Source organism: Haemorhous mexicanus, chromosome 5 (assembly GCF_027477595.1).
Source record: "Haemorhous mexicanus isolate bHaeMex1 chromosome 5, bHaeMex1.pri, whole genome shotgun sequence".
In the NCBI taxonomy this organism is placed as follows: Eukaryota; Metazoa; Chordata; class Aves; order Passeriformes; family Fringillidae; genus Haemorhous; species Haemorhous mexicanus.
This window is the reverse complement of record NC_082345.1, coordinates 74,310,206-74,327,146: the sequence shown is the minus strand read 5'-3', so window position 1 is coordinate 74,327,146 and position 16,941 is coordinate 74,310,206. Positions and strand designations below refer to the sequence as shown.

At 47.7% G+C, this 16,941-nt stretch overlaps 1 protein-coding gene across 1 annotated transcript in view; it reads right to left on the bottom strand.

The window, feature by feature from the left end:
- The window catches only part of EXOC4 (exocyst complex component 4), a 366,741-nt gene that overhangs the window by 84,861 nt on the left and 264,939 nt on the right, over nucleotides 1-16,941 (bottom strand). The window contains exon 11 of the mRNA XM_059847577.1: nucleotides 11,601-11,820. Within this exon, the coding sequence (XP_059703560.1) occupies nucleotides 11,601-11,820 (220 nt within the window). The remainder of the gene's footprint in view (nucleotides 1-11,600; nucleotides 11,821-16,941) is intronic.

The following is a 16,941-nucleotide window of genomic DNA, read 5'->3' as shown; positions in this document are numbered from 1 at the left end:
ATTCTCTGGGAATCTCATAGATGGGACACAGACACTCCCAAAGCAATCCCAGAATGGTTTGGGTTCCAAGGAACCTTCAAGTCCATCCAGTGCCACCTCTGCCATGGCAGGGACACCTCCCAGTGTCCCAGGCTGCTCCAGCCCCAGTGTCCAGCCTGGCCTGGGACACTGCAGGGATGCAGGGGCAGCCCCAGCTGCTCTGGCAGTTCCAGCCCAGGCAGGAATTCCTCATTGCCAAGATCCCATCCATGCCTGCCCTCTGGCACTGGGAGCCATTCCCTGGGTCCTCTCCCTCCATGTCCTTGTAGTAAAGACAAATCCTGAATCACACATCAAGGACACCTTTGCTTCCTTCAGAACCCAACCATTTTTATCACAATTTTCCCAAAGACCTGCCCATTCATCCAAAGAAACAAACCAAACCAAAACAAAAATTATTCAGCTGCACTTCACAGTTTCCTGCACTAAGCACTGAGTATTTCCACTCCCTGACCTGTTGGAAAGAAGTAAAAATAACTGAAGGAGCTACTCAGCATTTTAGCAACCACCTGCTCCTAACTTGGGATTTCTGTCATTGCAAAGCCCCGTGTGACGGCAAAGCCCCACTCCCAAAACCCACCAAAAGAGCAGCGTGGGAAAGAAGTTGTCCTTTCCCACCAAAAAACCACATTTTAGGAGGAATAAAGAATAAAAGGCATCAAACTGGGAAGTGCAAAACCCACTGGGTCAGCTCACGACGGGAGATGTCTGATAACGGCGGTGCTGCCGTTGTTCAATCCCCGGCCGGCGCCGTAACGAGCAATCCTGCTTGGAAAATGGGCTGGATGAGGCCATGGATCGTCCCCTCCCGTGTGGAACTTGTGCATCATTTCCTGACAGAGCCATCTCCCCTTCCCAGCAGCCAGAGCATCTCTGAGAGGCCTCCCAGGCAGCAGGGATGGCGGGGGAGCAGCGCTTTGTTTTATCGCCCGCTGTTTTCCCGTTTCTAACCATGCTCCGCTGATTGTCCTGTGGATAAATCCATGCAGGCATTCAGTGGGAAGGCCAGGGAGCCAAACCTGGCTGAGATGGAGCCATCCACACAAAACATTCATCTATTAACCAAACAGCAGCTTCCAAACCCAGCGGGGTCACCGCGGAGCCCTGCCGGGAGACGGGAATTAACTCGGAGCGGAGATCGTTCGTCTCTGGAATGTTGTCGTGTTTGTTGTCGTGTTTGTTGTCATCTTTTTGTCATATCCACAGATGAATTCCAGGCTTTATTGGGCAGGCAGGTGGCACTTAAGATAGCTCATGGGAGAGCCCTTGGAATGCAAAGAGAGCCGAGGAGAGATGAATCTCCCGCGGATGGAACGGCAGGAATTCATCTCCGATGTTGCTGCAGTTAACGGCAGCGAGTTTCACTCGGTTTCACCCAGAAACAGCAAACTGGACTAGCTCAGTTACTACTGGGTTACTACTCAGTTACTACCAGGATACTACTCAGTTACTGCTTTTTGTTTTATATCTATGTGGAACAAACATTTCTGTCTTATCCAGAAAAGCACCCGGCCTTATGCAGAACATGCAAACAGGGAAGTGTTGGAGAAGTGGGATAATCACCCACCTGGGGTCTGTACAGCACAGGAAACAGTTTGGGTCCATCTCTGGGCAAAAAAAAGGGCAATTTTTGGGGAGGAAAGAGGAATTTAAAATTTTCAGTGGTTGCTGCAACACGAGGTCCATCTGTGTTTACAGATTTTCCACTTCAGCAGTACGAAGGAGGCTGAGGGATGTGCCTGCATCAACTTCCCAAAAGGAGTTTCCTGAACTCTCCCCAGGTGAAGAGCCAATTAAACACCCTTCAGGAAGTATTTTTTTTTTGTTGGCTAAAATCTTTCACAAGCTCCTATCCCTGAGCAGAATCACAGCAGTTGCACAGGGCACCCTGTGTGAAAAGGGAGGATTTTCACCCCCAGTCACACAAATCCCATCCTCACCTCTGTGTCCCAGGAGCCATTCCCTTACCAACAGGAATTCAGAGCTGAGGAGTTGTAGGGAATTCACAGGAATTCAAGGAGAATTTTCTGGGAGACCTCAGGGTACAAAAGTGAGGTCAAATGCTCGAGGTGGTGCTGAGCAGCTCAGTTCCCACAAAAGTAAATAATTCCTGGCTGCTAGATCCTGAGTCCTTCCAAACCATCCTTGCCAAGACCACTCTGGGTGAGAAGAAGTTGGAATTGGCTTGTGATAAACCTGAGTCCTCTGAAAAACAGCTCAGCTTTCTGCTAAATCAGAATGGACCTCAAAAAAGGCTTTGTTGGTCCAGTGTTTAAGAAAAATAATCAACTGGAATTCCAAACTGTTGTTTGATCAAAACACATCGAGGGACAGCCCAAATTACTCCCACTGAGTTTTTATTTTCAGGTCCATGACTTGTCCAGCACTTGGAGCTCTAAAACCCCAGCTCCTACACATTTTGGCAGTTCACATTCCAGGAAAATGGGTCATGGACTCCCAGAGGGATTTGGGTTGGAAGGGAAATTAAAGATCACCCAGTTCTGCCCCACTGCCATGGGAGGGACTCCTTCCACCATCCCAGCTTGCTCCGAGCTGGCCTTGGACACTTCCAGGGATGGAGCATCCCCAACATCTCTTTGCTAATTAGGAGGACAGGGATTAATAAAATTTTAACTTTGTGGTGGGAAATGACAGAGCAGGAATTAAACAGGAAATGCCCAAAGGGTTCAACCTGTCCCTCAACACCACGTTTGACACCACCCCTAAATGATAAAAAAATAGAGCTAAAGAGAGAATTAATCAATGAATTAATTAAACCAGCCCTGGCCAGGGCTCTCCTCAATTTTCACACCCTGTAGCAGTTTTCTTTACAGGCACAAAGTCCTTAAATATTTTAATTAAAGAGTGCATCCCAGTGGTGTGAATTCCCCAGGAAACCCTGGACCAGCCCCAGGAAGACCAGACCTGGCACAACTTCATGGGGAGAGGGAAAAGCTTTTCCCTTCTTTAAAGTGCAGCTCACACCAAGCAAAAATCCCAGCACAAAAGCAAATTATTTGCAAAAAAAAAAAGAATTTACTCTTCTGACAGCTTTCTGTGTGTGAGAGAGACTGTTTATTTATTTTATTTTAATATTTTATTTTAATTTTATTTATTATTTTAGTTTATTTTTGTTTATTTTATTTTAGCTTATTTGTTTTTTTATATTTTATTTTATTTTATTTTTTCTTTAATTATTTTATTTTTTTCTTTAATTATTTTATTTTCTTTTATTTATATTTTATTTATATTATATTATTTTATTTTATTTTATTGTATTATTTTATTTTATTGTATTATTTTATTTTATTTTATTTGGTTATTTATATTTTATTTTATTTTAATGGAAAGGCTCTATAAAAATATTTTTATTTTTATTTTATATTTTATTTTTTATTTTATTTTTTATTTTATTTTTTAATTTTATTATTTTATTTTATCTTATTTTGTTATTTTTATTTTATTTTATTTTAATTGAAAGGCTCTATTTACAGATTAGAACCAGGAGGGGGAAACTTTTAATTTCCTGCCTTCCCTCAGTTCTTCCAGATGTAAATTAGAGCACTGAGAGCCTTCCAGCTGCAAAGTTGATCCACTTCAGGAGGAAGATTCCAGAGGCCAGGAGGAATATTCCAGTGGAATGGCAGCATTCCTGCATTTTTGTTCCGTTCATAATTCCCCTGTTGACAAGACCCTGCCTCCCAAATCCCAACCAGTGCTTGTCAGGGAGGGGCAGCCCCTGCCACGCACACGCACACAAAAAGAGCTTTTTACCTTCCCTTCCAACAATAGATTAATGTCTCTTTTGTTCTGCGCCAGAGCTGGGTGTCAGATTTCAAAATGTGCTTTTAAAACAGGTATAATTAAACCTCTGCGAGAGGAGGGAGCCAGAGAAATGAGCAGCCAGAGCAGGAATAAAGGCATTTTTGAGGGTGCTGGGAGGTGCCTCATCCCTCCCTCTCAGCTACAATTACACTCCACAGTGGGGGAGGGAAAAAGAAAAAAAAAAAGTGATCATAAAAATGAGCTTTTGCTGGAAAAATGAGCACGTTGTGAAAGGATGGCTCCTTTGAACGGCGCAGCGCTTCAAAAGGAGGATGAATTAGTGCTGACAACTCAATAAAGTAGCCATCAATTATTCAAAATGTGATGGCTCTTCTCATGCAGCACTTGTGATTAGGAAAACATTTCAAAACCCGGGAATGAGAGTTATTCTTCCTCAGTGAAATGGGGCCGGGCTTCAAAATGCGAGGGGAGAGAAATAATGGGATTTTGGAGGAGCCTGGCAGAACACAGGGAAGCTCCTTCTCCAGGAGCCATCCATCAAGTGTTTCATGGGAGACTGTTCCAGGCTGGATTTGGGATTTATGGAGCGGAGGATTTATTTTGGATTTATGGAACAAGGAGAGGGAAGGAGAGCCCAGCCCAGCCAAGGCCCCAAATTAAAGCTCTGGTGTGTTTTGGAACAGCAAATATTAAACTCTCCTAGGGAAAAGAGAGTTATGGAAGAAGCAGGTTTCCCAGAGAAGTTTGTGGAAGGTTTTGCTGTCCCAGCCCTGGAATGTCCAAGGCCAGGGCTTGGAGCAGCCTGGGACAGTGGGAGGTGTCCCTGCCATGGCAGGGGTGGCACTGGGTGGGCTTTAAGGTCCCTTCCAACCCCAACCATCCTGGGATTCCATGGAGGACATTCCTGGTGATGGAGCAGCAGAGCTTCCTTTAAATGGAGTTTATCAGACTTTGCCTTTCCAGTTTCCTCCTGGGATTCCAGCTCAACCATCACCAAAACCACCCCAGAGAAGGCAAAGCACGCCCTTAAAATTGCAGAAAAAAAAGGAGCTGGAGGACAGAGGGAAAACTGGGTGAGTGTCCCTCCTGTGGCCCTTGGATCTGTGACTCCACACGGGATTTTCAGCGGGGAGGAGAAGCTGCTCTGCCTCAGCATCCCTGCTCTGCTGCCAGGGATTCTTAATGACTTTGGAAATGAGGAATGTGCAGCTGGAGCTTCCAAGGAGCAGGAGGGTGGCCAGGCTAAAAGGCTTCTCCTGTGGCCAGGGAGGTAACAGGGGCTGGGCTGACACCACCCTGTGAGGCAAAATGAGGATTTATGAGAGCAATGCTGCTGCTGGGGGAGCCTGACAGGGCTCTCAGGGTAATTAAAATAATCAGTCAAGGCCTGGGGTGGAGGCTGGGGGCAGATAGGTGTGGTTGACTCCCAACTTCTGAGGAAAAACTGAAAGCAAGAGGGGGGAAAAAAAAGAAAATTAAGTAAATGACAAGGAATGGAAAGGCAAGGAATTTATGGGTCTGGGGAGTGCTCGATGAGCTGGCACTGAAAATAAGCTGTACATGCCAGAGTGGGGTTCCTTCATGGGCTCCCAGGATGGTTTGGGTTGGAAGAGACTTTAAAGGCCATCCCATCCCACCCCTGCCATGGCAGGGACACCTTCTGCTACCCCAGGCTGCTCCCAGCCCCAGTGTCCAACCTGGCCTTGGCCACTGCCAGGGATCCAGGGGCAGCCCCAGCTTCTCTGGGCACCCAGTGCCAGGGCTGCCCACCCTCCCAGGGAAGAACATGGCAGAGTCATGCTGAGGTCAACAAAACACCTTGGTGGCCCCAGAGAGGACCAGCATCAACATTTTGCTCCCAACTTTCAGTGGAAATGCTCCAGGCCAGGTTGGATGGGGCTTGGAGCAAGGACAGTGGAAGGTGGCCCTGCTCATGGCAGCAGGGCTGGAAGGAAAGGCCTTTAAAGGTCCCTTCCAACCCTTTAAAGGTCCCTTTCAACCCAAAATATCCCCCAATTTAATCCCTTTAAAGGTCCCTTCCAACCCTTTAAAGGTCCCTTCCAACCCAAAATATCCCCCAATTTAATATTCCCCAATTTAATCCCTTTAAAGGTCCCTTCCAACCCTTTAAAATTCCCTTCCAACCCTTTAAAATTCCCTTCCAACCCTTTAAAGGTCCCTTCCAACCCAAAATATCCCCCAATTTAATATCTCCCAATTTAATCCCTGTAAAGGTCCCTTCCAACCCAAAATATCCATAATTTAATGATTCAACGCTGAGCAAACGAGGGCTGTCCAGTTCCTGACCAGCTCCACGGCACACCCAGGGATGTCAGGGATGCAGAGACCTCAAACACGGGGCTGTTCCCCTCAGGTCAGACATGACTCACACCTGTGGGATGGTTTGTGAAGCGTGGCTCTGCTTCTGCAGATATGAAGAGGACAAAAATAATTCTGAAATAATCCTGCCTGCCACGGGCACTGCTTGCAAATGTCCCCGCAGAACTGCCCTGCCCTGGGATGCACTGAACGTGCCAGTGAAAGTTGAGTTTTTAAAATAAATTGAACCCCTGACACTCTGCCTAAAGCAATTGGTTTTGGGCAGATCAGAAGTCCTCAGTGAAGTGCAGCTGACTTGCACAGGAGCCTTCTGAAAGCTTCCACAAAAGGCAGAACTGCTCTGAATGTTCCCCCCCAGAGGAGAAATTATCTGAAGAAATGCTGGAAGCGACAGGGAGAGTCAGACTCCCACCAAGAGATGATTTTGTCTCTCATTTGAAGCTGGAAAAGGAGATTTAGCACAAATTCTGGGTTTTACCCTCTTGACATGAAACACACAAACAAGAGCTGAAAACATCGTGGTTGTAACACCACGCCACTGCATAAAAAAGAATTGAAATATGAGGCTCAGAACTATTAAAATTGCTTTAAAATTATCCTTGAATGGGAAAAACCCCCATGGATCAGCCATGCCTGCTCCTTAATGGATGCAGCTGGCAGGGAGCCAGCCTGGAAAGACAATTAATTTGTTTACACTAATAAATAACAACATCCAGCCTCCATCAAAGCGTGGAGCCATCAGCATTGGTGAGCACTGAAAGCTGCTGGCTGGCACCATCCTTCTCCTTAATAACCACTCATCTGATGGGAAGAGAACATTCCAGAAGCTCTCAGGGATGTCTCCTTGGAAAGGCACAAGGGAGTGGCTCCGTACTTGGAGTGGGTGCTGTGGTAATTAGCTCCAGCAAGTCGTTAACCTCCAAAACAGCTGCACACCCGGACTTTTTTAAGGAGTGTTTTTTATTAATTTTTTTGGGGATTTTCAGCTGCTGGAGTTTGGCCAAAAAAAGTATCAGGAGCATCATCCACACCATGCTGAGAGAAGAAACAACAGAGGCTTTGAAGGAAAGGAAAAATCCCACTCTGCTACTCCAGAGTGAAGCAATTTGGATTTTTTTGGAGATGGAGCAACAGGTTTTTAAGGCCAGTGACCACCTGGGTGGGAAGATTTATCACCTCGTTGAGAACCCTACAAGAACAGGCTGCAAGAAGCTGTCGAGGCACTTGTAGCCTAATTTAGGATCGATTTAAACAATTACAGCCTGAAATTTAATGCTGAATAATTTTGAGACAAATGAGTTTCACTGCAAAGGAAAAGGGTTTCAAGTGTGTTACACTCGAGGAGGGCAGAATGGAAAACAAGCAGTGAAATGGAATATTTAGAGAGGACAATTTTTTTTTTGCTTTTAAGGATAATTTTTACAGGAGTGGGTGATTCATCCCTGAGGACACAATGCTTGAAAACCTTTTATCTCTCATCTAATTCAGCTCAAACATGTGCTGATAGTGATCCCAAAGCAGCTTTGTGGGTGGGGGCTGATAAATTCCCCAGTGCTGTTCCAATCCCAGCCGGAGAGATTTCAGAGAGATCTCTGGGACAGCAAAGAGTGGGGTGGTTTGTAAGAGCTGAAATGAGGGATGTGGGACTCCAGGGGCTCTCCAAAATGCAGTTTGTTGTATCCAAAATGCAGTTTATTCTATCCAAAATGCAGTTTATTGTATCCAAGATGTCCCAGCAGCCCAGGGCCGTGGGTGACAGAGCTGTGCCCACAGCTGTCAGCTCCAGCTGCAGGCAGGGCTGCAGACCCTTTGGGTTTGGTTACATTGAATTATAAATTTTTCTTTGCTGAGCACCTTAATACAGTAGAACCAATCTATACCTTAACTTTTACCTACAGCCTACCATAACTCCTGTCATTCCCATATTCATGGCACTGCTCTCCAGTCACTCACAGTCAGTACATCATGGTTTAAGCCAGATGTTGTTTTTCAGTTTTTTCCTGCAGTGGAAAATTCTGAGACCTTTTTTCTGCTTGCCACATTTGCTGCCTTGTCTGCCTGTGCTCTCTTCCTGCTTGGTAAAAACATCTCCTGGTTTGGGGTGGGTTTATCCTTTGCTCTGAGCCATAAAACCCCTTCTAACTAACTCACCCTTTGCCTCCTTGGTTAGCCAGTCAGACTGGCTCAGCAATTCTTTTTTTCTGTATCAAAACTTGCTTCCAGCTCTATTCCTACATCAGACTCCACATTCCAAAATCTTTCTGCTAGGCACACACATCTGTGAGACCTTCTTGTCAAACTGTCATCCTTCCCAACAGTGGTTAAACCAGGAACCCAGGAACAGGGAAAAAACTGGGGGAGAGCTTCCTCCCCCACATTTCCATCATCTCCACGAGGGGATGGGGGCAAAGACTCCAGGCTCCAGCACTGTCATGCAGAAATAGCCCTTTTTTTTAGCCCCTTTAATGGAAAATCAATAGGATTATTTTAGGGAGCTGTTTGGATGAGTTGGTTCAAAGAGGCAGCAATTTTTCTTCTCTGTTCAGAGAATTACCCTTCTCTGATGTCGGGAACAAGGAGACCTCCTGACCACAGGCAGTTTGACCAAGAATAATTCCAGTTCAAAATAATTTCCATCCATCAAGAGAAACAAACTGTAGGAATTGAAAGAAAAAATTCCAAGCCACTCTGAGTCTTCAACCCCGAATGAGCTTTAAGGAAATATATTGATATTATAGAACACATTTTCATGAGAAATGAAGGCATGAACCACAAAAAAAAAAAAAATACTTTATCCAGCTGGTAAAGCTTGGGAAGGAAACAATCCAGGGGTTCTGTGCAGCCCCCAAACATCAATTCAGCTCCTGCAAAGAGAATTTTGGCCCCTTTCTAAAGAAGCTGTTCCCCCCTCCAGGGACTTCTGGAAATGCTGTTCTGGAATTTGATTTTGTTTTGGCTCTGAAAGGACCAACCCAGCCCTGCTGCACCCAGACAGACACAGTTAGTGACCATTCATCCATCAGAAATTCTGGAAAAGGTAACTATAACACACTTATTCCTATTATTGCATGGCATTATGATATCCCTGTGGATAATAATAATAATTTACAGCTGTAAACTGGGATAGAAAATGGCCACCTAAACCCTGGGATAAAGGTGCTGCTTCCTAAGGACTCTGTTATATTATCCAGCCCTGAGGAGAGGATTTCCCAGGAAAGAGGGAATAACTTCAAAGGATTAGAAGAGCTTGACATGACCAACAGCCAGAGTCAGTTACAGAATCACAAAGTTGGGGGAGACCTTCAATGTCACAGAGTCCAGGCCAGCCCCAAGGGCTCAGCCAGAGCCTGGCACCCAGTGCCACATCCAGGCTGGTCAAACACCCCCAGGGGTGGGGACTGCACCCCCTCCCCGGGCAGCCATGGCAGAACTTTATCCCCCTTGCTGGAAAAGCTTTTTCCTGCTCTCCAGCCTGAATTTCCCCTGGCACAGCTCGGGGCTGTGTGCTCTGGGTGTGTCAGTGCTGCTGGGGACAGAGCCCAGCCCAGCTGAGCACAGGCACCTCTCAGGAGTGCAGAGAGGGATGGGGGCAGCCCTGAGTCTCCTTTGCTGCAGGCTGAGCACCCCCAGCTCCCTCAGGGGCTCCTCCCAGGGTTTGTGCTCCCAGCCCCTCTCCAGCCTCGCTGCCCCTCTGGCCCTGCCCAGTGTGCCAAGGGCCTTCCCGAGCTGAGGGGCAGAGCTGGCACAGCACTGAGGTGTGCCCTCCCCAGTGCCAGAGCTGGGCACAGCACTGAGGTGTGCCCTCCCCAGTGCCAGGGCAGGGCACAGCACTGAGGTGTGCCCTCCCCAGTGCCCAGAGCTGGCACAGCACTGAGGTGTGCCCTCCCCAGTGCCAGAGCTGGGCACAGCACTGAGGTGTGCCCTCCCCAGTGCCAGAGCTGGCACAGCACTGAGGTGTGCCCTCCCCAGTGCCAGAGCTGGCACAGCACTGAGGTGTGCCCTCCCCAGTGCCAAGAGCTGGGTACAGCACTGAGGTGTGCCCTCCCCAGTGCCAGAGCTGGCACAGCACTGAGGTGTGCCCTCCCCAGTGCCCAGAGCTGGGCACAGCACTGAGGTGTGCCCTCCCCAGTGCCCAGAGCTGGCACAGCACTGAGGTGTGCCCTCCCCAGTGCCCAGAGCTGGCACAGCACTGAGGTGTGCCCTCCCCAGTGCCCAGAGCTGGCACAGCACTGAGGTGTGCCCTCCCCAGTGCCCAGAGCTGGGCACAGCACTGAGGTGTGCCCTCCCCAGTGCCAGGGCAGGGCACAGTGCCCTCCCTGCTCCTGCTGGCCACTCCATTCCTGACCTGGGCCAGGTGGCACTGGCCTCCTTGGCCACCAGGGCACACTGCTGGCTCGTGCCCAGCTGGCTGTGGACCTGCACCCCCAGGTCCCTTTGTGCCTGGCACTGCCCAGCCACACCATCCCCAGCCCGTGGCACTGCAGGGGTGGCTGTGGCCAAAGTGCAGGACTGGGCACTTGCACTGGTTCAACTTCTCCTGTTGGACTCTGCCCGTCCCTGCCACTGCTCCAGGTCTCCCTGCAGAGCCCCCTGCCCCCCAAGAGATGGACACAGCTCCCAGCCCAGTGTCACCTGCAGATTCCCTGGTGCCAGACCCTGTCCCCTCACCCGTGTGGGCAGTGCAGAGTGAGCAGAGCCCTGAGGGACAGCCCTGGAGCCCGGCCATTCCTTGCAGTCCCAGGCAAAACATGAAATTCAGAATTTTGGGGTGTGATTCCACACTGTCCTGTTCCCCATGGAGTTGGGGTGACCACTTGCTGCTTTTATCACTGCTCCCAGGGATCCAATCCCTGCTCCTCCTGGGAGCCTGGAATGGGTATTTATTTACCTTGATGGCACAGCTCTGTGACTGGCAGGTGTCCCCAGAAATTCTCAGGGAGACACACATGAAAATATTCCTTCCCCTTAAATCCCACCCAGTGCCACCCCTGCCATGGCAGGGACACCTCCCAGTGTCCCAGGCTGCTCCAGCCCCAGTGTCCAGCCTGGCCTGGGACACTGCAGGGATGCAGGGGCAGCCCCAGCTGCTCTGGCAGTTCCAGCCCAGGCAGGAATTCCTCATTGCCAAGATCCCATCCATGCCTGCCCTCTGGCACTGGGAGCCATTCCCTGGCTCCTGTCCCTGCAGGCCTTGTCCCCAGTCCCTCTGCAGCTCTCCTGGAGCCCCTCCAGGCCCTGGAATGTGCTGGAAGCTCTCCCTGGATCCTTCCCTCCTCCAAGGTGAGCACCCCCAGCTCTCCCAGCCTGGCCCCAGCTCTCAGAGCAGCTCCATGCACCTGCTCCAGCAGCTCCACATTTTTCCCTGTTGGATACACCACCAGGTCATGGCTGGGCATGGACACCAGGGATGTCCTGAGGGGTCCCTCAGCTCCCACCTGCAGCAGAGGCCTCTGCACTCCCAGGATCTTCATGGTGTCAGCGTTGGCCAGGATTTTCAGGGGGTCCGAGGCTTTGGTGACGCCCTCGATCTCCTTGTTGATCTCGGCCAGGACCTGGCTGAGGAAGATGTTCTTGATGTACATGGTGAGGAACTCCCTCAGAGGGCACTGCTTGGCTGGGCCCAGCTCCATGGCCAGCTCGATCTCCTGGATAAACCTGGGGAAGGAGGAATTGTAATTAAAGTAAATAAATTGTAATTAAATAATGAAGATGCTTTAGATTATTGCTGTTGCCTTTGCCACTCCAACATTTCACACATGAGCAGTGTGGGAATGACCATGGACTGTCCCAGCTTGAGGAATGAAGAGGAGAAAAGGTCCACAAGGTAGCTTTAGGAAAAAAAAAAAAAGATAAAATACAAACAATTGATGAAACAAACACTAAATTGCTGGAGAAGAACAGATAAAATGAGAGAAAATCCACATCCCAGGCACAATTCCTGTTTGTTCATTCAAGAAAATTTGGCTTTTCCATTTGGGACACACTGGGAAGATGTCCTTACAAAAATATTTGGCTTTTCCATGTGGAACATGCTGGGAAGATGTCCTTATTAAAAAATTTGGCTTTTCCATGTGGGACATTGTGGGGAGATTTATAGAAAAATTTGGCTTTTCCATTTGGGACATGCTGGGAAGATGTCCTTATAAAAATATTTGGTTTTTCCATTTGGGACATGCTGGGAAGATGTCCTTATTAAAAAATTTGGCTTTTCCATGTGGGACATTGTGGGGAGATTTATAGAAAAATTTGGCTTTTCCATTTGGGACGTGCTGGGAACATATCCTTATAAAAAAAATATGGCTTTTCCACGTGGAACATGCTGGGAAGATGTCCTTATTAAAAAATTTGGCTTTTCCATTTGGGACACACTGGGAAGATGCCCTTATAAAAATATTTGGCTTTTCCATTTGGGACATGCTGGGAAGATGTCCTTATAAAAATATTTGGCTTTTCCATGTGGGACATTGTGGGGAGATTTATAGAAAAATTTGGCTTTTCCATTTGGGATGTGCTGGGACATATCCTTATAAAAAAAATATGGCTTTTCCACGTGGAACATGCTGGGAAGATGTCCTTATTAAAAAATTTGGCTTTTCCATTTGGGACATGTTGGGAAGATATCCTTATAGAAAAATTTGGCTTTTCCATTTGGGACATGCTGGGAATATATCCTTATAAAAATGAAATCACCATTAAAAAAGCCAAGACACCACAAATCCCTTTAAAAAGCCAAGCTTCCTTCTGGGTGTGGCCACTTGATTCCCACAGGTGGGTTCCCCCACCTCTAAACTGAACAACAGAATGTTCCAGCTCAAAATCCAGAAAAAAACATGGAAAATAAGCAATTTCTGTGCATGATGGCATTATCCTCCTGCATGATGGACGCCTGTGTTATGGTGTATTTTTATCACCCTTTATTGTTCCACCCCAGGATCCCATTCCTGAGCACGCAGAGCAGCAGGATGACTCTGGGAATATTTTAGCACCAAATGTTTGCCATCTCCTGCAAACTCTCTTTATTTCTGTGCTGCCATCTGGTTTACCACGGAGGAGTTTATTCCAGAAATTACCTCGTCAGCTACATCTGAGGCAGTGGAATTGGTATTCCTTGCAGAACAATCAGGGACTGAGTATCAGGAGCCATAATGGATTGAGATTTGCTGTCCCGAGTTGTGCTGAGGAAGGTTTAGGCTGGATATTAGGAATAATTTAGGCACTGAGAAGTGGTCAGGAAGCAGAGCAGGGAAGTGTGGAGTCACCATCCCTGACAAAGAACACTTAGGACATGGTTTGGTGGTGAACAATGGTTGGATTTGATGATCTTAGAAGTCTTTTCCAGCCTCAAGGATTCCATGATTTTATTCCTTACCACTGACCCTATTCCCAAGCCCTCCAACCAGATCTGCTCAACCATCCATCATTTTCTACCTCCACGTTCCTCACTCCAGAGGAGGCGCTTCCCTTCCCAGCACTGACTGAGGAGCCATCTCCCATGGATGATTTCTTTCCAATCTGAGCTCTTTTCTCCCTAAATCCTCTCCCTGTTGGCTCCATGGGTCTGCAGTGACACCTTTGGACATGCAGCTCCCGTGGGGGGATCCCTCTGGAGCTCAGATGGAAGACTGGCTCTCCAAAGGGAGAGAGAGATGCTGCAGGGAGGGAATCAGAGGCAGGCAGCTTCATTCCCTGGATTGCACAGGTTGAGAATGGGAATCAGCTTTGTAAAACAGGGAGACAGTGGAGTTTTCTGGGAGGAGAGCAGAGACCCCATGGAGCTGATCCCTGAAATATCAGAGTGATGTCACCAGCTCTGAGTGATGCCATTCATGTCCTCAAGGGGACATTGCCAGGGTCATGGGACTGTGTTGAACTCATTTTCTGTGCCCTTTCATGGCTGTCAGTAAATCTCTCACTCTTCCTTTATAAGTTTATTTACAGAGCACGAAACTCCCTCAAAATGTGAATTTTACTATTAAACCCCATTCAGGTGGGAAAGAGAAGCTCGTAAGCTCAAACTGATCCAATTTTTGCTTCAAACTGGGAAACAAAAATTCTTGGTGCCAGCATTTTCCAGGGCTGCCCTTTAGTGGGTGGTGCAGGAGGCACTGGGGAGCCCCATCGGGGTGTTGTGGGATGAGGAGATGCCCCTCGTGTTGTAGGTCAGCACATCTGAGCTCTGGTGGTTTGCACGTGGTCATTCTCCTTCTAAAAAGCTTTTTTAAAACTTGATTTAGCCATTTTGGAGCATATTCTGGATTTTAAAAGTGTTTAGAAGTTGTTCCTGTCACTTTGCTGGATGCCCATGGATCCCTGACTTCTAAAATCCAGAAAATGCTCCAAAATGGCTAAATCAAGTAAAAAAGCTTTTTAGAAGGAGAATGGCCAGGTGCAAACCACCAGAGCTCAGATGTGCTGACCTACAACAGGAGGGGCATCTCCTCATCCCACAGCACCCCGATGGGGCTCCCCAGTGCCTCCTGCACCACCCACTAAAGGGCAGCACTGGAAAATGCTGGCACCGAGAATTTTTGCTTCCCAGTGCCTGGCATTAATCATCAATCCAGATCCTTCCTAGAGATCCGTGCCTTCATCTCCAGAAAACTTCTCCTTGATGTGTCCTGTGAAGTTTTAACGTTTTGGAACAGACAAGACAAGAGTTCACCTAATGCTGGTCAGGATCAAACCATATCCCTGTTTTCCTTGATAGGAACCATAAAATAATCAGGGATTAGGAGGGAGCTGCCAGGCAGCCCTGACTGAGGGGGGATTTGTGAGTGCTCAGCATCACTTGTGATAAAGAACAAATGATCAGGAGCTCAGGAAGCAGATTTCAACTCGACAGCAGCAGGAAGTTATTAAAAATGAAGCCGTGCAGGGCACGGAGAATTGGAGGATAAGGATGGGAGACCTTCAGCTGGGATGCTCAAGGATAGTTTGGTGAAATGATCGTGGGAATGGAAACCAGGGAAGTCCTCATTTAATCCCAGAGATCTCAGCCGAGGGAAATGGGAGCAGAGAAAAGGTAAAGAAAAAGGAACTATGGATGTCAGAGTGTGGCTTCCAGCAGGGAACGACCCAGGAGTTCCTGGATGTGATAATCCAGTGGGACAAGTTACTTTTCACAGCCTCAGGGGACAACTGGGATATCCCATTTTCTGGGCTCTGCCATGGTTCAGAGATGACCTCTCCAAATTTCCAGCAGGCAGAGTGAGTCCCACACCATTGTATTTGCTGGGATACCCCAACGAAGGCAGGAATGATCAATCTGTCTCTGTGTTCTCAGCAGGCTAATTTATTATTTTATGATACTGTGTTATATTAAAGAATGCTATACTAAGCTATACTAAAGAATAGAGAAAGGATACAGACAGAAGGCTAAAAGATAATAATGAAAACTTGTGACTCCTTCCAGAGTCTGACACAGCTCGGCCCTGATTGGTCATTAATTAAAACAATTCACATGAAACCAATGGAACAATCACCTGTGGGTGAACAATCTCCCAACACATTCCACATGAGCACAACACAGCAGAGGCAAATGAGATAATATTGTTTTCCTTTTCTCTGAGACGTCTCAGCTTCTCAGGAGAAAACCCTGGGCGAAGGGATTTTTCCAGAGAATGTGAAAGCCACACCACACTGCTCCGCACCCCAGGCAGCCACTCTGGAGCTTCAGCCTTCAAAATCCCACTGGGCACAGGACCAGGGGGCTCAGGCATGAGGCACAAAGTTCCAGGTGCAGGTGAGAGTTCCACCAGGAATCCTTCTGGGACACTGAATGGCAGCTCTGCCGCACCCTCTGTGTCCTGGACTGGCAGGGTTACTCAGAATTCCATTAAGAAGAGATTAAAAATGGAAAACATGAATTTTTTTTTTCTGTATTTAAGAGAAGGGAGAGTTGCCCCTGGATCCCTGGAAGTGGGAAATGCCAGGGTGGACGGGGCTCGGAGCACCCTGGGATAGTGGGAGGTGTTGAGGTTGGACCTGGATGATCTTTAAGGTCCTTTCCGACCCAAACCATTCCAGGATTCCATGAATTAGGGATGCAAAGCCCAACTGTCACCTGAATAAATGTGACACCAAGAGACACTCTTCTGCCACCGAGTCCCACAGGGCTCTCTGCTTCCCAGCTTCCCTCTTCCTACCCTCTCATCCCATCACATCCCTCCTGTTTGTGGGAATTTCACCACCAGTTTGTGGCAATCAGAGAAGGTAAGAAGATTTTTAGAAAGCTGGGAAAGTAGGCTTTAGAAACAGAAAGAACAGAAAATTTAGAGCTAGCTGCAGCTAAAGTAAAAAATGCTATAATTAAAAAAAAAAAAACCTCTTATTTTCCATGGTTCCCAATCCCACTTGGTCATCCTGTGTTTCTCTGCCAGGAGCCCAGCAGATTTGGGAGCCCAAAATACAGCAGAGGGAGAGAGCTGTCAGCTCGGGAACGAGCCTGGCCTTTGGCTGCTCTTGCTGAGCTCTGGTTGGAATTGTGTCCCTTGGGAATTTCGGCTGCAATTGTGTCCATTGGGAATTTTGGCTGGAATTGTGTCCATTGGGAATTTTGGCTGCAATTGTGTCCATTGGGAATTTTGGCTGGAATTGTGTCCATTGGGAATTTTGGCTAAAATTGTGTTTATTGGGAATTCTGGTTGGAATTGTGTCCATTGGGAGTTTCGGCTGCAATTGTGTCCATTGGGAATTTCAGCTGGAATTGTGTCCTTTGGGAATTTCGGCTGGAATTGTGTCCTTTGGGAAGTTTGGCTAGAAATGTGTCCATTGGGA